The sequence below is a fragment of the Limulus polyphemus genome, unplaced genomic scaffold (assembly GCF_000517525.1).
Source record: "Limulus polyphemus unplaced genomic scaffold, Limulus_polyphemus-2.1.2 Scaffold1920, whole genome shotgun sequence".
Lineage (NCBI taxonomy): Eukaryota > Metazoa > Arthropoda > Merostomata > Xiphosura > Limulidae > Limulus > Limulus polyphemus.
In genome coordinates this window covers 121,491-143,489 of record NW_013667530.1, presented here as the reverse complement: position 1 = coordinate 143,489, position 21,999 = coordinate 121,491, and the positions used below count along the sequence as shown (strand labels likewise).

General features: G+C 30.2%; 1 protein-coding gene across 5 annotated transcripts in view; it reads right to left on the bottom strand.

Annotated features, from left to right (window-relative positions):
- The window catches only part of LOC106465358 (disintegrin and metalloproteinase domain-containing protein 11-like), an 82,155-nt gene that overhangs the window by 28,814 nt on the left and 31,342 nt on the right, over positions 1–21,999 (bottom strand). For all 5 annotated transcript variants that reach the window (XM_022393232.1, XM_022393229.1, XM_022393230.1 and 2 more), the window contains 10 exons: positions 20,146–20,205; positions 19,238–19,303; positions 16,993–17,159; positions 14,960–15,041; positions 13,829–13,916; positions 10,834–10,885; positions 9,514–9,622; positions 7,050–7,121; positions 4,478–4,573; positions 866–946 (listed from right to left, as the gene is read on the bottom strand). In XM_022393232.1, coding sequence (XP_022248940.1) covers positions 866–946; positions 4,478–4,573; positions 7,050–7,121; positions 9,514–9,622; positions 10,834–10,885; positions 13,829–13,916; positions 14,960–15,041; positions 16,993–17,159; positions 19,238–19,303; positions 20,146–20,205 — 873 coding nt within the window. The remainder of the gene's footprint in view (positions 1–865; positions 947–4,477; positions 4,574–7,049; positions 7,122–9,513; positions 9,623–10,833; positions 10,886–13,828; positions 13,917–14,959; positions 15,042–16,992; positions 17,160–19,237; positions 19,304–20,145; positions 20,206–21,999) is intronic.

Genomic DNA, 21,999 nt, shown 5'->3' with positions numbered 1-21,999 from the left:
TCATGTTAGATAGGCAAAATGTGAAAAGAAAAAAAAAGGCACAAGAGATACATTGCTTTACAAACCTTCAGACTTAATAAAAAAAAAAATTGATATTTTGCATATGAAAGCATTGTAATGTTTACTGATAAACTGCCAAATGTCTCAACATTCACTTACTAATCTAAAAGTTACAGCATGGAAACAATAACAGGCACAAAATGGTAACGAGGTCAGTCCCAGGGACCAAGCCCAGTTTGAAAGAGTTAATTCTTTAGCCAGTATGCACCATGAGATATTTCCCAGGTTGGTCCATTAATGCCAATCCACCCCTGACTTTTTTCTCTATATTTGACAGATATGTACCATCTATTCCACTTCTTTTAAAGTTTCTCAATTTTAGGGTAAGGTCACTAGTTTAATTATTAAAAGAAGCATCTGGATTGAAAGGGTGACAGTAAGTACATTATGGTTCCTATGAGGCTACTTTTGTTTTATTTGGGGTTGAAAGATCTTCAGTATTATAATTGGCCTGATGATGTCAAGTACTTTTTTTCTGTAGTGCTATCTAGAGAAGATGATTTTAAAATTTCTTATTACAGAATGTAGGATTATGCCTAGTGATTCTTAAATTTTTATTCTAACAGTTGTTTCATTCCAGCATGAGAATTTCTAACAGAGAAACTGGGCATTGCCAAAACTGTTCTTTATTCTTAGATAATTTTTTGTAATACTGTTATAAAAGCATGGGCTAAAAAAAATGTTATTAAAGCTTCACTGAAATGTCGTATATAATAATACACTAGCAACTGAAGTCTGCAAAAAACACAATAATTATAACTCTCTCAAAGAGTACAAATATGTCACTATTTGTCCAACCACTCACCTCTCCACTACTTCCATTACAATATTCTGGGATATCGCATTCATCAGCTTCATTCCGACACAGCTCACCAGCAGTCCGCAACTACAAGAGACAAATCAGTTGTCAACTCTTTGTGAAAACTCTTCCAGCACTTTTTTTGTTAACCCGAAACACATTATACTATAATTAGAAACAGTACACAAGCAGCACAATTTTAAACTAGAAAGAAATAATTAAAAAGTATTTAGTAAAAACAATAAGAAAACATAATTATATGGAATCAGAAGGTTTTAATAATGTCAACTTAGATAAATATGAAAAATGAGCTATATTTAGATTAATGATACATTCATGTTCATATATACATTATGAAGCAAAATTACACAATTTGGTCAAACACATTTCTGCAAACAAATAATTTTCAGCAAGTGTTACGACGTTTGCCATATATTTGTTCAAGTCATAAGCAGTATTTAAAACAAAGGCAAGAATCCACTGCCAGATAATGACAATTTATTGAAAAATAAATGAAAAAAAAAACATTCATGACAAGCTGCTGACTTTAGACATTCTAATGTCTTTCCACTCAATAGTCTACGGGTAGTCTTAATTGTCTGTATAACTTTTCTCTAATTGAAAACACAACTTTCCATATCAAAACAATCTAATATACTTTTTCTATAGTCTACAATGAAAACACCTTCAGATTAATTTCTAAGAGTATACAACTTGTTAATTCTGTGTAACAATCACGCAGCAAAAAAATTCTATTAATAAAAGATATTATAACATTCAAGAATAATTATAAACACTCCATACTAATAATAATGATATTCAAAAATTTCTAATCATCTGAAAAATAAACTTATCAAGATGATTTTTCACTAATGAATTCCAATATGAAAAATACTGTGATTATTAAATTGTGATAATGCTACAATATTTACGACTAGTTGCTTCTAATGTTAAAAATTTTATGTATTTAATGTTAATCAACTGATCAATGAATTCCAGTGGGAAAAATATTTTTATTATTGAATTTTGTTATAGATGATATGATTTTAAATTTATAATGATTTCCACAATTTCCTCAAAGTAGCAAACATTATGTGTTGTATCACAGGTTCAAACCAATGGAGAATATTAATCACAACAAAAGTTGTGAAAATAAATAATTTATTTTATAATATATTTTGTGATTAAAGAAATGTTGCCACACAGAACCTTTCTGTTGAATAAAATGAGATCAAAAAATACCTAACCAGTTCACAAAATGATATAAAAGAAAGTGCTCAGTGAGAGGCTTATGGTGAAATATCACTGATGTATTAGCTTTATATACAAAGTAACATATTTGAACCATCACATTCTCAAATGAAAATGATGGTAGAAATTTATGAACTGGAGAGCAACAGGGGTTTTGGTAAGCATTTTCAACAGTTTATTCACTTAAAGGTAATACTTAGTACGATATAAACACACAGTTTAAAACTCTATTAAATTAAAAAGTGAGAACATCATCTCCTCCCAAATATCTTATATAATATAAATATACATGGAAAGACAGAATGAAATTGGATTAATATGCTGTTAACTAGGGATGCACAGGTACCCGGCCGGGTATTGGTCTACCTGGTAATACTCTGCTCAGGCCGAGTGTCGAAGTTCAAAACAGCCGAATCCGGGTAATTGAAAATGGCATCTAAGCCTTAATCTTTGTGGCAACTTACACGGTACTGAAAGTTACAATTGGTTTAGTTAAAAAAAAAACGGGTTCTGAGCAACAAAGACTGACTGCCCGCTGAAAGTCGAGGATTTAGGGAACAATGGGGGTTAATAACGGGCATGGCTTGAGAAGTGGATTTCTGGAGAAGGTGGGGTTTTTCAGAGCAATAGGGGTCAGGGTTTGAGAAGTTGAAACTAGGCAATGAAAGTTGAAACTAAAACTTGAATGTTCTGTTGGTGATTATTCAGTTAAATGTAATAAATGTCAATTTTGTTTTTGTTTCTAATTTCTGTGTATGTTGTTTTGTTGTTGTTGTTTTTTTTGGGGGGGGGGCGAGGGGAGAACCCAGTCTTGGGTTTACACCTGGCCCCAGCCGAAGTTTAGTAACTGGGTGCCCGGACCCAGTAATCGGCTAAATTTTACCACCCGTGCATCCTTACCGTTAACCAAACAGGTCCTTCTTTTAGCTAAAAGAAAACTGACAAAGAACAAATAACTTAGAATTCATCTAATTAGGCTTAACAAGTTTTGAAGTGAAAAGTAATGTTCCTTATGGTTTACTTTATTTTTTGATCAAAGCATAACTATTATTCAATCAACGTTCTTAGAATTAGACTTAAATGTAAAAAACCTTATGGTCAAAATAAAAAATAAACTGCTTAATTTCAACAAGTACTGCTCTCTACCAGATTTAACTTATGTGACATCAGTTTTTGCACTTTCATAAAATCAAATTTAATTTTAATAAATATATATATATATTGTTCATTTTACTAAACGGTTATCGTGTGTTTTTGTTGTGTTAAAGATTTGAATACTAGAATACAAATTTTGGTTAAAATAGTTCTATGGCAGAAGAAGTAGAAATATGAGAGTTATTAAATCATCATGCAGTATTACATAATTTTACAAACAGTATTTTCTTGTTATTGTTGAACCTTCACGCATCAAAATATACGTGCTCATATATAAAACTCATTGCGTTAAATTGAATATAGCAACAATAAGCATTTTTATAGGACATTTCAGGTTAAAAATGCAATCCATCTTCAGCAGTTTACTACAAAAATGAAGAAATTACAACTATGTATTAACAGGCATAGCACATAATGCAATAACATTAAACAGAAGGAAAATGTTTTTATGTACAACTATTTGTTTAAAATAATATTTTATTGAAAAGAAGTTATGTGGCTGTTGAGTGTTTGTTGATATTTATTAATTAACAGTCTATTTTACGAAGAGTTCAATATCAATTTTCCTTAGCTGATAATTTTGATTTTCTTTTCTGATTTGGTGACTTAAGTTTTCTCTATGTGTACAAATAGCAAAAAGGGAGATGTTAAGAATTTTGAACTGGTTTTTATCATGGGTGAAATTCTCAATAAAAAAGTAGATGTACTCAGCTGGGTGAAGTGGACCAGTTTTTTGACAGAGAAAAAAAAAACTACGTGAATACATAAATAAATGAAAATTTCAGCATCAATGAATAAATGCTTTCTGATGGAACAATGGAATGCACCTGCATCCAAAAAACCAGCTCAAATAAGTCCAGGTACTAGTACCACCTTAAAAATAAGTTCCAGTACTATGTACCAGTGAGTACCGGCAAACTTTCACCCCTAGTTTTTATAAAGATTTTTAAATGGCCATAGGTACAGGTGGCAAAATGTCATACCGACCTCTCAATGTAGATTGGCATTGCAGTCACCACACTTATATTTGTAAATTGCCCATGAACAACACACTTTTAGATGTTTGTTTGTCTTTGTAAACAAAGATGCATTTTGGTTAGAAAGTAGTCTTAAATATTATTCTTAGATAATTCTGAGAGTTGGTAGTCTTTGTCCACATTTTGAACAACATTATTCATGTTCCCAGTTTATAACTGACAGGTTTATACTCACCCTACAGTTAATGCAGCAAGGACCTGCTGAACACTGTGCTTCTAACTTCAGTTTGCATGTTATTGGATCACAGCAAGGATCTTCTCGCATACAGTCCTGAAACAGACCTTTCTTTAAGAAATCAACAAATAATAAAGCTCAACATCAACTAAATAATTAATCATGCTAAATATTAGTGGTAAAATGTAAAATATATAATATTTCATCAAACAAGTTGACTGATATAAGGAGGAGTATAACATAACAAACAAGACCCAAAATACTTGAGAAAGGCATGGTATAAAATAACAAACCAAAACAGACTGTGATCAAAAAGGATAGATAAAGCATGATGACCAAAACCTAAAATACTGACCAATATAAAAAAAGAATATAAGAAAAAAATTCAAATTAAAAAAGATACAGCATACAGAACAAAATCCATAATACAGACAGGAACTAAGAAGGTTATACCACAACAGACAAATCCCAAAATAATGGCAGCAAGGGTCCAGTGTAACAAACTATACTGACCAACATAAAAAGAACACAAAATAAACAATTATAATAAATCCCAAAATAATGGCAGCGAGGGTCCAGTGTAACAAACTATACTGACCAACATAAAAAGGACACAAAATAAACAATTATAATAAAATAAAATCTTACCTAATAATCAATATTTTAATAGTATACAAGTTTTTAAGTTCTTAACTCTAAAAGGCAATATTTAAAAAATATCCTGAATTTCCCCTAGTGTGGCCCACTTGACGAATTTTCTCTTAGCATATCATCTTCTCTATTTTATCCATCACCCACCAAAAAAGTAGGAAACTAAACATAAATTACTCTATAAAATCATTATTGCTCAGACAAACCATAATTTTTATAGTTTTCAATTTTGTTTGGTTACAGAGCTATCGAATAGAAAATCACTCTTCCTGGCATGCCTACCTGTCACATCCTCTTTTTTTAGAATTTGTTAATAGTTCTCTCTTACGTTTTAATTATATATTACCTATAACCAATAGAAAGTCAAGGTTTTCATCTATCAAATGATGTATTGTATAACATTATGTAATGAACAGTTAAATATCAATTTCACTCAGAGTACTAACATCATTCCTATGAGAGAGTTAACGACTAGCTTGGATGAATCTGTAACAACCTTTGTCACATAGTTAGAAAGCCAGAAAATTTTTTAGAGAAAAGGGAATTTGTGTACTTTCTGCATGTTATTAGTCTATATTATATATATTATTAGTCTATAAAAATAGGGTTCCTTTTAGGTTAGTTAAGATTAGATTAGGTAAAATAATTAATATTATAATAGAAATGTTTCACGAGGCACACACGTGAGCAGCTCATAGTAACTCGTGGGTAATGTAATTCATAAGCGTAAAGTGAGCTGCATGTTCCCTGAGTGATTTACAACTTAGAATGGACCGGATAGTAGTTAGACATGGTTCAAAGGGTAATAAAATATAGTGGCAATTTTTAAAGTGAAATTATCACAGACTGTATTGCAATAACAGATTAGAGAAGAATAATGTGTCTTGTCAATTGTGTTCTAAAATAATTTAACCAGCCTGTGTAGAATTTGATGAAAAAAAGAGAATTATTTAAAGCTCTGGATACAGCTGTGATAATCAACAGTGTAAAAAATAACAAACATTTGTATATATGTTTGATTTGTTTTATTATTTTAAAACAAGTGGGTCGTGTGCTGTTTGTTTATTGTTTAAATTTATTGCCAACAAGTCACAGACTCCTACTGTAAAGAATCTGGCTCATATGTTAAAACCTGACAAAAAAATGCAATATATGGAAGGTCATTTGCATATTTTTGGAAATCATGTTCCATGATTATTAATGAGGATTCAGCAGCAATGCTTTCATGACGTCAGAAAACAGTCATCTTAATGTTGTCTCGTCTCTCTCCTGAAACTTTTCATAACTGGCTAATAGATTAGATCTAGGAATTCTGAATACATGTATAAGTAAACCAATGGCACAAAAAAATCATTGTAGGTACATTTAGGGACTTCATATATATAGTTGACTGCAATAGTTGCAATTCCAATTTCATTGGCCATCTTTCTTATAAACTTGCTAATAATACCAGGAAATATGCCCAGCTCCATTGCAATATTTTTTGTTTGTTTGTTTGTTGTTTTTTGAGGGGGGGGGGTCTCTTTTGTAACCATGCTTTCACTATGCTCATTAGAGAGCTGACCCTTACTGGCTTAAAGTGTAGTTTTGAAGTCCACTGCACTTTGCTGTGTCCTTTTGTTCCTACATCTTATGAAATCTTATTGTATACCATCCCAGCAATCACGAGCAAAAGATATCTAATTAACATGCATTTTCATAATCTGCCAAACAACTCTCTGTACTAACTATAGTCCAAGATAAACCATTATTGGCAAAGCCTAAAATACAGTTGTGAACTGAGTATACAGCATAACAAAACAATAGTACAGAGTTTACATAAGAACATATAGCCAACAATATAGTATGACTGTTACTCATGAATTGTTGAAAATTGGAGCTGTAAAATATAATAATGACATTAAAAAAAAATTGAACTGACCTCTATATTTCCACAGTCACATTCTTCTTCTCCTTCTACAACCCCATTGCCACACGATTTAAAAGTTTCTAACTACACACACACAAAAAAACAAACAAACAGTGTTATTTACATTATACTTACAACTTTATGTCACACAACATAACTCTCTACTATCAGTATTAAATATTTATTCCATAATAGAACAATATCTTGCCTAATAATCTAAGATCATTGTAAGAATTAGACTTTAAAAATTTAAACAACGTATAATGAAAAACAATAATGACGAAATCATATAGATAATAGCTTAGTGAACAAATATCACATGTATGCTTCAAATTAATTTAGAGGAAACAAAACCCATAACCAACAATCTTTATGAAATTAGGCTTTTTGATAGATATATATATAAATATATCTGACAGTGTCCCGACACTGAAATGTTTGTTTCTCTACTTTGTTTTTTGGTCAACTATTCAAACTTTATTCAATATTTCAAATTTTCTACTATATATATATATATATAAGATGATTATTACTTTCTGTTCTACTGAAAATCAACTCTTTAGAGGGAAATTGGAAACTTTATGTTTGATGGCAACCATTTTTTTAAATTCTGTTTTGTGCCTTTCTCTATTGTTTTTCCATGTGATTTTTTTTCTACACATTGTTTCTTGAATTTTAGTTAAGATTTTTTGAATATATCTAAACGCTTCAACTCTAAAATGATTAAGCAGCTAATAAGAAGAGAAAGGATAAATAACCACATGTGGCAGAAGAAAATTGTATTCAATAATGGCCAAATACTTCACCTCAAAAAACGTATGTAATAAATGAAATTATCCATGTGGTGTACAAATTTAGTAATGAGTAAATAAAGTAATTTTAAGATCAAAAGAAGAAAAATTTACTAATAATTGAATATAAAAACAGGTATTTTGCAGTACTGACATCATTCCTATGAATAGTTGTACCATGAACTAACAATTCCCCCCCCCCTATAATAAAAAGCTATGTGCTTTCAAATAAAATCACCTTAAGCACATTTATAATGGATGGTAACAACCCAATCCAACTAAGTTACATTGCTGGCAGTGTCTCTCAAACAGTTACAAGAAAATACTGACAGAGTATCACTTAGTATGAAGAATAAAGATCTTTATTTAAATAAAATCTAAAGCAGTGAGTAGAAATAACAATTGAATAAAGATAGTGACAAATACTTATAAAACAGTTTGATCTTGTTTTATAATTATATCAGTGCAAGAGGTGTGTGTACACAGTTTAGGTTGAAAATAAATCAACAAAAACATCAGACTTCGTATTTTCTAATATGCTAAGTGTTCTTAAGAAGGGTTATTCCATCTTCTAACTTAGTGTTGAGATAATCTCTTCCAGCCTGGTATGTTTTTTCACCAGGACAAATGAAATTAAGTTTTAAAATTTTGCTTGATTCAGCTTCCCTTAAATTAACTACAAAATAAAACAAAACTATAACTGAAATGTTCAAATCTAAAACTGTTTTCTTGTAAATTTTATTAACATTTATTTTGTATGAAGTAATAAAAAATCCATACTGCTAACTCTAATTGTCATTGTCCCCCTCCACAACTGTAATGTTTACATGAGAGTAGAAATATTTCAAATTCCAGGTCATGTAGATAAAACTTGTTTCTAATTTATTTCTAGTTCAAATAGTTTCAAAGATGCAAATTTGTAAAGTTGATGGTGTCAAAAAAGTGTAAAATTAAACTAAATGTATTTTTGATTTACAATTTTCAAGTTTCTGAAACTGGTAAACTCATAAATATAACGTCTGAAAACTGGAATTACTTTCTTTCTCACAATCTATTCATCTATTTTCTGTACAGCTCCCTTTCTTCCTTATATGACTGTAGTACAAAAAACTCTCACTGCTAGTTTGAAATCAAGGAGCCTTATGGTGGACATGATATAAGAGATTAACATCGGTTATCTTTAAAACAGCTGTACATAATTTCTAAAAGAAATGCAGAGCTAACTTTTATAAATAATATATGGTAAGATATATATCATCTATTCATATTAGATTTAATGATATAAAAGATATTTCATTGCAGAATTTCTTTATATAAACTGGACATGATGTCATTAGGACATTAAATGTATTATTACTCATAAACATACATAAAGCCCGACTTTCAGATCAATGGTTACAGGCATCTTGTGTAACCACATAGTATCTGGCTATGCCACGTAATGTCTTTTTTTTTTTATTTGATTGTAAATTCACTAGAATAACCTAATTTATATTCAAAAACATTTAATAGTTATCATGATTTACATCTGCAAATGCAAAAGTGGCCAGTATAACGCCATTGGGCTGGAAAGGGTTACGTATACAACAGTTTGTTATACTACGAATAAATGGAAAACACAAGCCAGAATTGTATTTTAATTATGATTTTAAAATATATATTAAGGATACCAAAGCATACATTACCTCACCAGGTTTGTTTAGAAGGCATATTCCATTTCCTAACTTAAAAGTTTTGAGGTAATCTTCTTTTGTGCAGTTGGAAAATTGATATGGCTGGATAGAATTGTGACCCCTGAGGGGAAAAAAAAAGTCCACATATTAATTTCGCAAATGAATGAGATTAACATAAATATCTTAGTCTGAACACTTTGAATAGCAAGTATATAATTGGCTTAAATCTAATTTACATAACCTGATAATAATAATACTCATCACCCTATTTTTTCCTTAAATATGCAGGTGGATATAATATGAATATAACGTATGACAGATAGAACTGTACGAGTAAAACTAAGTGCGTGTGTGCATTTCACAACGTGTCTTCTACTACTACTTTTATTTAAATTCATTTAATAGAGTGGTATAGGACATTTCTATTTTCTTTGCGAGGATGTAGAAAGATGCTCAAGTAAACAACTTTTCTTTGCTTTAGCTGCACACAGGGAACAGATTTTTTGTACTAACTGGTCATTAAGTGAATTTTCTTACGTGACTCCACCCAAAAATAACAACTGTCTTTTTTGTCAGAAGACTGTGTAATTGCCAGGAGCTTCCCAATGTCTGCATTTGACCATGAAGGGATTAAGGTTTAGTGTGTGAAGTTTGTGCTGTGAGCAGCCTGGCTTTGTTTATTGGAATTTGGAATTTTAAGGCCAGGCTCTCCCCTATCAAGCAGAATTATTGTTGTTTAGCACAAGTATCATTTCGGTTAAAGTGATTTTTTTGCGAGTTCTTAAGATTTTGAAAAGATAAAGACTTTGACCAGATGTAGCAATCTTAAATTCACCTTTAGATTGAGTTTCACTTACATTTAGCCAGTTTGTATTTCATTTAATTTCAAGAGGTAATTTCATTTACAGTTTAGCTTTATTTTTCTTTTAGCTTACAAGAGTTGGGGGGGGGGGGTACACTGAACTGGTGGGGTCACACAGAATTATTTCTGCATACTCTCCACATGTCCACTAAAAACACTGACCCGTTTTCCTTGTATTTTGTTTGTACTCTGCTAGTGTTCCCTTATTATAGACTGTTCTTGTGTAAAATTTGGGTATTGACTCTCTATAGTGTCACATCTGGTGAACCTCCTGTTTAGTGGACCTTGTCCATTTACTCTGTTGAAAATCCGTGTACAAGAGAATATCGCAATTGAAAAATAGTTTTAAAAGTAGAAATGTAAACATAATATAGTATCACTTTAAGAGGAAAATTACAAAGACAGAGAATCTTTCTTTGATGCTTTTTTGTTGTTTAGAAAATAAAATTGTCTTTAATGCTAAAACTTACATGATACTTTGTTCCATGATACAGCCCCACCAGTCTGGACAGTAACATTCATCTGTAAATGAAAATCTTTATTTCAAAAATGATCAAATATGGATAAAATTATTTGGCTGGTTTCATAATAAATAAATATTCAATTGCTATTTGGACAGTAGTTAGCCATTACCAAATACAAAAAATTTACCAGCCAAACAAAACAATCAGAAATTTGTATCATGCCTGAAGTCCTAAAGTTTTTTTTTTAACCCATTTCACAAAATACAGATGGTCCATATAAATCAAACAGAAGTAAGAAATTCATAATACTAAAATTAAAGGTAATCTACCTAACAATACTGTTTTGTGCAACTTGTTTTTTAGATGCAAGAACAACTATGAAAGTATCAGATAATAAAATGATGATTAAAGATTATCACTAAAAAAAAAAAACAAGTCCTGCTACAAGACTGACTGCATATTGGAAACTGGAGAGGGGGAGGGAGGATATTTTCTTTAATATATATTTTTTTAACATCTGCAATGCCAGTGTCATAGCACAATATAAGACTACAGATGGTTGAGTACACTATATTAAAACAATTTTGGTGCCTCACCACTTACAGTTCATGTTGCCACATCTGGTCATGCTGTATTTGACAACTGTGCATCTTGAAAATAGCCTTCAATGTAGTTTCCTTTGCAAAAGGTTCTGTTGTAAGGGTGTCATATCCAAAACACATTCCTCACCCTTTGGACTTTCAATAATCCATTTAGTGTACGAGAGTCACAGTTCCCAGCTCCCATTTCAATAGTCCAGTCATATAGAAATCCACAGGCACTGCACCTGGCAACTCATTTGATATTTCTTGTTTGGAACTGCATTACCCTAATTAATGTCCCCTATCTAATTATCACTGTTACCTCCCACCACCACCACTCCAGTTGCAGAAATCAGCAATCAATGCTGGTGACTGATAAATATCATGGAGGCTACAATTTTCCAACTTTTTTTTCCCAGTAGCAGCAAACTTCGAAGACGCTTTGGCTGTGTCAATCAGAGGAGGTTACCAGGTACATGGCAGGACTGCTTCACAGGATTTTTTGACACTTATAAACATAAACAATGATTACCATATTTACTGTGATAGTGAGCACTGATGTTTATAGCAAAGTTAGAAATAAATAGGCTATGACTGCTACCACTTATTATAGATATATTTGTTTATAATAGAGCTATTATAATATGACCCAATTAGTCTCAAATTAGCACCCACCTACCCCTTTGCAGTTTGCAACGTAACTGGAGGTGTTAATTAGGTGCAATACTGTATGGCATTCTCCAGATACTTGAGGTATGTGACATTTGAATGAAAGGTATGATTGGAAACCTTATCTCAGTGAACCCATAACCTTTTAGTCTCATTTTCAGCAAGAGATCCATCTTGATTACATTTTGTACTGTTGCCTGGGACACATGGGCAGCTATAGCCATTGACCTTTGTATTCATGGATACTCACCTGTTACAAGACAACTTCACTTTGCTTACCAACTCTGGGGAATGACTTGTTGTAGGTCTCTTTTTGAATGGTCCTGTGTCCCCAAGTTGATCCATAATTTTTGCCATTAAGTACAAGAGATATCATTATCTTGAAAATTCTAAATACCTGATTTGAACAAATCTTTATGATTCAAGTGTACAAATACTTTACATTAGAAAGGTCAAGTACATGCATGTCCTTCCCAAAAGTGATCAGTTTTTGGTGGCATTATACTACCTATGAAATGTCAAACATGACACATACCATTCCACTGACTAGCTTCGTACCAGCTATGGTTTCATATGACTTACTGATTTGCATATTCAAAATCGTTTTAGTATAATATTCTCAACCTTGCAGTTATTCTTGATTTAAAAAACCCAAGCATGTAAATTTAGCTAAATTTTTATTTCCTAGGGCATTGATTTAATATGAATGCCTGAACTGGCTAAACTTGCATATCTTAACAATTACTTCAACACAAGTGTAACAAATTACAGCCTCTGTTTTAGTTTTTAAGGATCCAATTTAGAATTTAACAATCACAGTTAAGCCTATGCAGAACATTTTAAACTATGAGATGATGATATAAGTTTTCCAGACCACTTCAAGTAAGAACATGTAGAGTTTAATGCATACAATAAACAATACTAGTGTTTGTTTCAACCTTTCTTTATGAGTCTAATAAACTTATTCAGTAAAGATGAAATATGAATTAAATTCTTACCACTTTAAGAGTTAGATGACATTTTTACGGACAGAAAACACTTATTTTTCTTAAGTTAAGTGACTGTACAAGCTGTACTATAATGGTAAAAAAAAACATTTTAAAGATTGACCTTAATGATTTTACATTTTTCATAACTTTGTTTTTCCTGTATCATACATATTTCAATCACAATACATGTAGCATGAGCCTAAAAAAAGCTAAATCTTAATTTAATAAAAAAAGCACTTATTCTTTCTCAGTAAGTTAGAACAAAACTAAGTCTATTTGATTGATTAAAAAATTATTTCAAATTGATAATTACAATGCTTAACACACATTGAACATTTTCCTGAGATTGAATGCAATGTTCATCAAAAATACTCAAAACTTTCAATTTGTAAATGAATAGAAAGTGAGCGATTTCACCTAGTACTTTTGGCGAGTTCTTAACACTGAGTGTTGTAATAAGCAAAAACATAAAATTACCCATACGTAAATTTCACTGGTAGTAAATGCTACAAAAACAAGTAGGCAATTTTAAGAGTTAATTATAAAAGAAGTAAAACAAATAAATCTCTTTTAATTTTACATTTTGTTCCATTTATGCTTTATTTGCAAACTTCAGGTTTCAAAACTCAATAAGTCACCTGTACTGAAAGCATTGCTATTTGTAAAAAATTTTAATAGCGTGAATGAATTTAAATTTAAATTATTGTCTATCTTCTACCCTAAAAAATGAAGGTAACTAGAGAAGAAACAAGAAATACTTACTTGAATGGTCGTGACTGATGCCTAGGTTGTGGCCCAGCATGTGAGTTACTGTTACTGCTACTACATTAGGTTCAAAGATGTTGGTTACCTAAAAAGTGGATGGTTATATTACAACTATTTTTTTTTTCATTCAATGCATGTGGACTTAACAAGCTGGACTTCACTTGGATTAACAGAAAGTTTCAAATTAGGTCCAAGGTGAATATGAACAACTTACAGTGGATACCGTGTGAATAAAACTAGAAATATCAATGAAGATATTCAAGGAAAACTTGTACAATGTAACATTATGTAAATTAAGTTATGCTGTTTTATATTGTTACTTAAAGCCATCGACAAGATTAAATCACAGTAAATTATATAACATGGAATTATATCTTATTAAGAACAAAATTCAGTATCTCATAAAAAAACAAAGAATTATTATTATATCTTATGAAAAAAATTGAGAATAACTTTGTTCCTCATAAAAACTAGCATAGAATTATACCTTATGGAACACTTGAGCATATCTATATACCGAATGAAAAAATAGCAGAGAATTAAGTCTTATGGAACACTGGAGCATATCTATGTACCTCATAAAAACTAGCATAGAATTATACCTCATGGAACACTTGAGCATATCTATGTACTGAATGAAAAAATAGCAGAGAATTATGTCTTATGAAGAATATTTGTTTCATATGTTCATGCCTGATAATATAAAAGCTATATGTGCTAATCACCACTCTTATAACACACCCACAGCATGACTTTGTGGCAACAGGTCATGAACCATGGACCCACAGTTTCACAGTCTGGCATGCTAACCACTAGGCTGTGCCTGGTGCTTTAAAGAACATAAACATAGCTCTTTAACTTTAACTGAAATGTTCAACAATTACTTTTCACAGTGGGTGGTATAAGTAGCTCAAACCTTTGGCTCTGAGTGAAGCAAGAGTGCAACACAATTAACCTTTTTAAAGTCCATGAAATAATATAAAATGATAAGTTAACATAAACTTTCCCCATCACAGGGGGTGGGTACTTTTGCTTGTTTCAAATAACATTAAAAAATACATGTTCAAAGTACAATATTACAATAATATTTTGGTATAAAAAACAGACAATACTATCATATCTTCTTACCTGACTTACACCAACTGCATTACTTTTACATATAGAGTCAGGAACTGCCATTCCTGCCACATTACCCACAAATGTACGTCCACTAAGAAAAGAATCTGTTATGTAGCAGGTTTTTATTAAATTTTTTCTAGGATTTATGCATGTCTTGTACACTTTTCCAATATATATAAATATTGTAGTTTCTTTTACATTCATTTAAAAAATATACATACATAAACCATTTCTTAACATGAGGTAAAGAATACATTATATTTCTCTATTTGAATTAAAACATTAATATTGCACTCATACAAAATTCATTGAACTTTTATAAGTCTCTACATGTTCTTTCAAGGCAGACAAAAGTTATGAAGAAGTGTTCACAAAATAGCACAGCGTAAAACAAGAGGGAATCCTCAATAGCCGCAGCACTTGAAATTATTTTAAGCAGGATTAGAGGAAATTAATCCATGATACCTTTTTTTCTTCTTTTTTTCTTAGCTATATTTTTGTGTGCCAACAAAAACAAGTGTGGGGCGTGCATATACCTGATTTTATTTTATTACTCACCAGGTAATGATACAGTTAAGCACAACAACATTTGTGACAAGAGTTGACACAGAGCCCCAAAGAAGGCACTAGAAGATAATTCTAGCACTTATAATAAAACATGGTGATGATAAGTTAGGAGATGAAAAATTCATCTGGGTTAGATTCTTCTTGTTTAAGAAGAAACGAGTTTATAGGACCACAAAAAGAACTGTAACCAATACTGACTGATACCAGTTCTCTTGTTACCATTCTTTGGCCACATTTCATCCTCAAAGATTGGAATCTGTCTTCACAAGTAAAGAATCAGATTAGACAGTTGTATTGTAAATTCAAGTTCAGTTAATGACCCAGTGTAGGGAAAGATGATGATTAATCTTGTAATCAATAATTAACTTTGTCTTAGAGAAACATTTCATGAAGAAACATGACAGTGTTCTTACATGTCTTTGAAACAATTTCACAATATTTTAAGTAAGAATAATAGGCCAATGTGCCAAAAGCAACATCTGCAGATGAACCTGTTGTGATTTTTAGACAAATGACTACCAATTTAACTTGAAGTGAAGCTTGTATAAATACCTAAAGCTGGTGCAACAACGAGACTGAATGTTGTTCAAAAGTATTGTTGAGTTGAAATGTTTAAGCAGCAGCAAAAGGCATGAATTTGAAGTTTTGCATGTTAGAGAACAAAAAACATTGATAACAGGTGTCTGGGTGTGATTGACAGGCAGAAGACTTAGTTTCAGAACTTGCCACTTGTAGATAACTATAGTACACAAGTTCATAAAACTGTAGTTTTTGCTATTATCATGAATTAATAAAGTTTGATAATAATTTATGATTTTATTGGCTTTTCTCTCAATGTCATGAAGGCAATTAATAACTGTCAACTTGACTCAAGTGTGATTATTATCACTACTTTTACCAAATGTCAAAAATTGCCAAAAGTGGTCTGGTGGGCTGGCAAGCATGTAATATAGACAAAAATCTAGTCTCACAGCACCGGAAATCTGATGCAAGTATTGCTAGTTTTAGTTTTAAAAAAATACTACTACTACTAGCTTGTTAAACGAACCAATCCATAACATTTTACAGTTTATGGAATCCATGAGAAAAAGAAAATAAAAACAACAAAACAAGCCATGGGTATCACATTATGATAAAATATGCTCATTTGTTAATAAATGTTCAGAAAAAATTATAAATGTTTGAATATGTTAAATGCGACATTCAAATATACAATATGATCATTCGATACAAATTCTAAAAAAGTTCAACCTTAAAAAACAAATGCTTAAAAGCATGTTGTTTTATATAAAGCTTTAAATATACATAAAAAATTACACAAAATCATTTTAGTTGATTGAATTTGTCCACATTTGAAATGATCTTAGAAATTACAATATTTATTTAAGAAGCATTGATATAATAGCTAGTTTTGTATGAAAATAAGAAAAAAATAAAACAAGCATAAATTAAGATATTCTTAATTCTGAACTTACGTCAACATATGAGTGGCATCTTTAGTAACTTTCAGTAAATGTCGTGATGCATACACCAAAAGATCAAGGACTGTTTTTTTCAAATCCCTACTTAATCTCATCTGATCTTCATACTCCCAGGTTTCTATGTATGCTACAGAAATTCTAGTATTTATGGACTTCATGTACTGAAAAAACAACAACAAATATCAGGTATCACAAGTACTGTAGACAAAGAAAAGTGTTAAACATATGGGGGAATTTAATGTGTCATTTTGACTCCTTGACATATGATACGAAACATTTTCCAAAAAATAAGATGAAAAATACACCACTTAGTCTTCAACATCAATATAAATTTGACAAATTTTTACTCAAGAATGATTCAAATACAGACATTCACAAAAGACAAACTTCCATTGCAAACTATGGACAAAAATGTTTAACTGAAAGAACAAACATGCAAGTACCTCATAAACTTGAATATATGAAACTTACTTTAATACTCTCTAATTAATTTTATTATAACTGATATAACTTTCAGGCATCAAGCTCACTTTCATATAAATTTTTTAAAAATTAAGTAAAAAAAAGTATGATTATAATTATATTTCAACATTATGTAGTACTTAATTAATTCTGAGGAATTTCACCTCTTCAACTTTTTAGAATCTTCATGCTCATCCAAGATAGATATTTTATTTGATAAGAAACTACCATCTCTCTGAAATATAATGATCCATGTCTTGTTTTTCAGTTCATTTTCCTTCTCTGTTAGCAGTTTTATTACTAAAGCTCTTCATTGCCACCCCTTTTATGAAGTCAAAGTATGTGGTCTGAACAATATTACTACGAAGATCAGCTCTGAAAATAGCTGGAGCCAACAGCTAAAAACTACTGAATAGAAGAAATCCAAATTTATCCATGTCAATACAGAGTAAATAAATTGGATTTAACAGAAGTTTGTACTGTCTTTTTTGGCATATTAACTACCCAGAACTCCCATAACAGTGAACATTTAAAAACAAAACACAGATCTGGAAGTTCTTTAAAACTTTCTTTTCATTCCTAACAATATTTCTTTGTTAAATTACACTTGTTTAAAGCTACAGGAATATTCTTCAAAGACAAGCCATCAAAATAATTCTGTTAGGTTTAACAAAAATAGTAAATGACAAAAATCCTTTTTCTATTAAATACACAGTTAAGTTTATAATATTCAAACAACACAAATAAATAAAAAGATTATTATTTATTGGAAACAAACTATGTTTATTACACACAAATTAATCTGAACCAAGAATACTGGTGGCAAAAAACATGACACAATGCTTGATAAAGGTAACAGTACTACCATTTTGAAAATAAAGGGTCATTTATCACAAATAAATATTTAGGTTTTGCCATGTTTTGTATGATTTATAGTTGTAAGTGGGGACTACTATAACTGGCAAAGTAAAGTATTAATTGTTTATTTGTTATTAAGCACAAAGTTACACAATGGGTATCTGTGCTATGCCTACCATGAGTACAAAAAAAACAGTCTTCAGTGTTATAAGCCCTCAGACTTACTGCTGAGTCACCAGTGGGCAATAATAATTAGTTAATAAATAATAAAACAAGTTTGTTAATAAATATAAAACAAGTTGTTACTGACTAGATATACAAAAGGGAAGTTCTGATCAATAATAAAAACTTAATGTTTTTAATGTTTTCTTAAAACTTAAATCTCAATAAACTTTTGGAAATTTCACAATGTAAAAAATTATACAAATACAAAATCTAATTATATAAAAAAATTTAAGCTAAAACTAGATACTATTTAGAAAGCTTGTATTAAATTTCCAATAGTTTAATTAAGTATTTCCAATATGAGAATGAAAAAATATCAGAAGATATTAAGGAGACCTCTCTTGTCTAGAAAAGGTTGACTAAGTTTCTACCAAACTGTATGTTCCATTACTCTTCTATCAAACTTACTACAAATGGTTGAATATATTTTTTTTAAATATTGAAAAGATATAAACAATTTTCTAAAAATATCAAGTTTTTGATCAAAGTCTGAACTACTATCAATAATTTGAGCTGCATTGTCTTGTGATGTTTAAGACTAACTTGTCGTTATGAGTAAGTTTAGCACATGTTTTAAATAAGAAGAGTACAAGAGAATCACAGCTGAATTACTAGGTTTGCTTGTCTTTAACATAAACTACATACACAAAATTAAACGCAGTTTGTTAAAAAAGATAATTAAATGATTACTTACCATGTCCACACAATTGATTATCTGAAGGGCATCAGATATAACTAAGTTTCTTGTACTGTTTTCAAACTGAAATATTAAAATACACAGTTGATCACGATCATTGCACATTTAATACAAATATACAAAGAAAAAGCTTCAGAAAGACAAATGTCATAACTGAGTCATCAGAAAGTAAACAGAACTGTAGAGCACTAAAAATATATCAAATGATCTGGATATCATCCAGATACCAACAGAAGTTTTATTTTTAAACCACATATTACTTATTAGACCGTGGTCTAAATTACTTCTGATACACGGTTAAGTTATGACTTAACTCATTAAACACTGTTTCAAAATCTAAGAGCAAAATTCTGATAATGTTCTTAATATAGTCTTATGAAATGCAATAAAATAATTTCTTTGAACAGAGATTTAACAATAAATGAAATTTGTTTTGTTTCTCAGAAAGCTTCATTAATCTCAATAATGTCACAAAATAAACAGCAATAATAATTTGATAAATGCACAATGATTTACTTAATCACAAAATAATTTACGAACAGCAGAATTATAATATGATGAAATTGTACGTAAATGAATCCTTTTAACTATTTGACCACTCCCTACACTATTCTCACACTTGTAGCCACTTAAATATACGTGTTTACACATTGTTAATACAACCATTGCTATGAAACCATTCCAAAAAGGTACAGTTTTTCTAATAATTACACAAAAACAATATTGTAAATTTAGTTTATCACAATAGTTTGCATCAAAAACAAAATCTACTAGTGTAAAAGCTGACAAAAAATGGTTATCAAAACCTAAGTTGCTCCAAAGTAGTGAAAATATTTATCTATTTATTAGTTAATTATTTTCTTTAATTCACATTCCTTCAATTCTGAAATAAAAAACAACATTACCATGGCTTGATCCAAAACTAAGGCTAGCTCAATGTATTTTGTGACTTGTCGTATATCCCTCTGAAATAAAACCAATTTAAAAATAAAACTATTGCAAGAAAAAACAAATGAACAAGTTCACTCATAAATATTATTACAATTCAATGCCATAAGTTTTCATTTATAAATGTCTTAATCAACACCATTGATTTGCACTAACATTTTGTGTGTAAAGATATATCAATGAATTTTGCAGTAACCTTAAAATATATATTATTTTGTTAGATAAATAGTTGGTTAGATTTTGTAATTGTGTTTTACAAGTCTGGCTGATAAGTGTGTTCAGTTATATGTAGGTCTGGAACTTACTACAATAAGAAAAATAACTCCAAACTGTTAGGCTTTATAATTAAACCTTTCAACAATGTTAGATTAATTTTTGAATAATATGATATTTTCTAATTGCTTTTCTCTATGTTTATAGTGCATAACTGAAGTTGGCTTAGTGTATATTTGAAATGTAATTGTGTTACTTTTTGACATGTAAAAACTAAACAAACATTTTTTAGAGAAATACTGAGGAAGAACATGCAAGAATGATTAACCTGTTTCAATAAACTATTAAACTTTATTACACAAAAAGGTTCTGTCAATTCCAAAAAATTCCAATTGAAAACTGGTACAAAACATTATAAACAAATCAGAGAAAAATTATAATAACTTACAGAAGTAATCTGAAATTCCTAAAATGGTTCATCAGTTATGAATCTCCCCAAAAATTTACATAAACAGACTGAAAAATAAAATATTTTTTTCATAAATTAAAAAGATAATCTTACTCAAAACAAGAAATTAAACAAAATAAACATAATGTCAAATAAAACATATCCCAGTAACAGAACAAGTCATGTTGTTAAAATTTGTTTACAAACAACAGGGAAATGAAATGAGTTTGAAATAACTTTTACAGAATAAAAAGTAACCAAAAAGTGTTATAACACAGTTTTGTGTAAAATCATTACACCCATGTACTACTTCTAAAGCCTAAACTCTTTCAGCATGGATTCGGTCCCTGGGACCGATTACGTAATCATTTTGTGCTTGTTATAGTTTTCATGCTATAGCTTTTAAGTTAGTATGTGATTGTTAACGAAATTTGGCAGATTATCAGTAAACATTACAATGCTTTCATAAGCAAAATATCAATTTTTTTTTTATTAAGTCTTAAGGTTTTTCTCATGTCTTTTTATATCTTTTCGCATGTTGCCCATCTATCTATTTTGGAATTTCACATACAAATTCTCTATAATGTCCAGATAGTTATCAAATGTTTAAGAAAAAACTTTATATTTTATATGTTATTTTCATTAATGAATCTCTGTACGGGTTTGGTCGATTTGACCGATCTCATAACCACTATAAAAAATTAGGAAGTAAATATAAGTTATGCCTCTTCATTCTATAATTAACACAGATTATAACATGAAAACATAAATGTTTAGACGAAATAGCTTAACTCTCATAACATTATACATTTAGTATTTTTATTATATTGATCTTTCAGCCATGCCTGGCTAACAGTACAGAAGTTACAACATTGCTGCTCATGTGCACTCATGTTACCGTATCAAATAACATAAAGGTGACCTTTGGTCTGTACAAAGTAACCTGTCTTGGCTGTGTTTTAGTCGACTAGTATTTTGTAAAATAGTCACATTTCAATTATTATACATTATATATGTATATAGATTATTGCTATTTTGAAATAAGTTCTTAGTTATTTTCCCTAAAACATAGAACAGTAAATAAAGAAGTGAAGCAAACAATTATCTCTTCTAGTTACGACCTTTGTACTTGGTTGCTGCTTGACGTAGG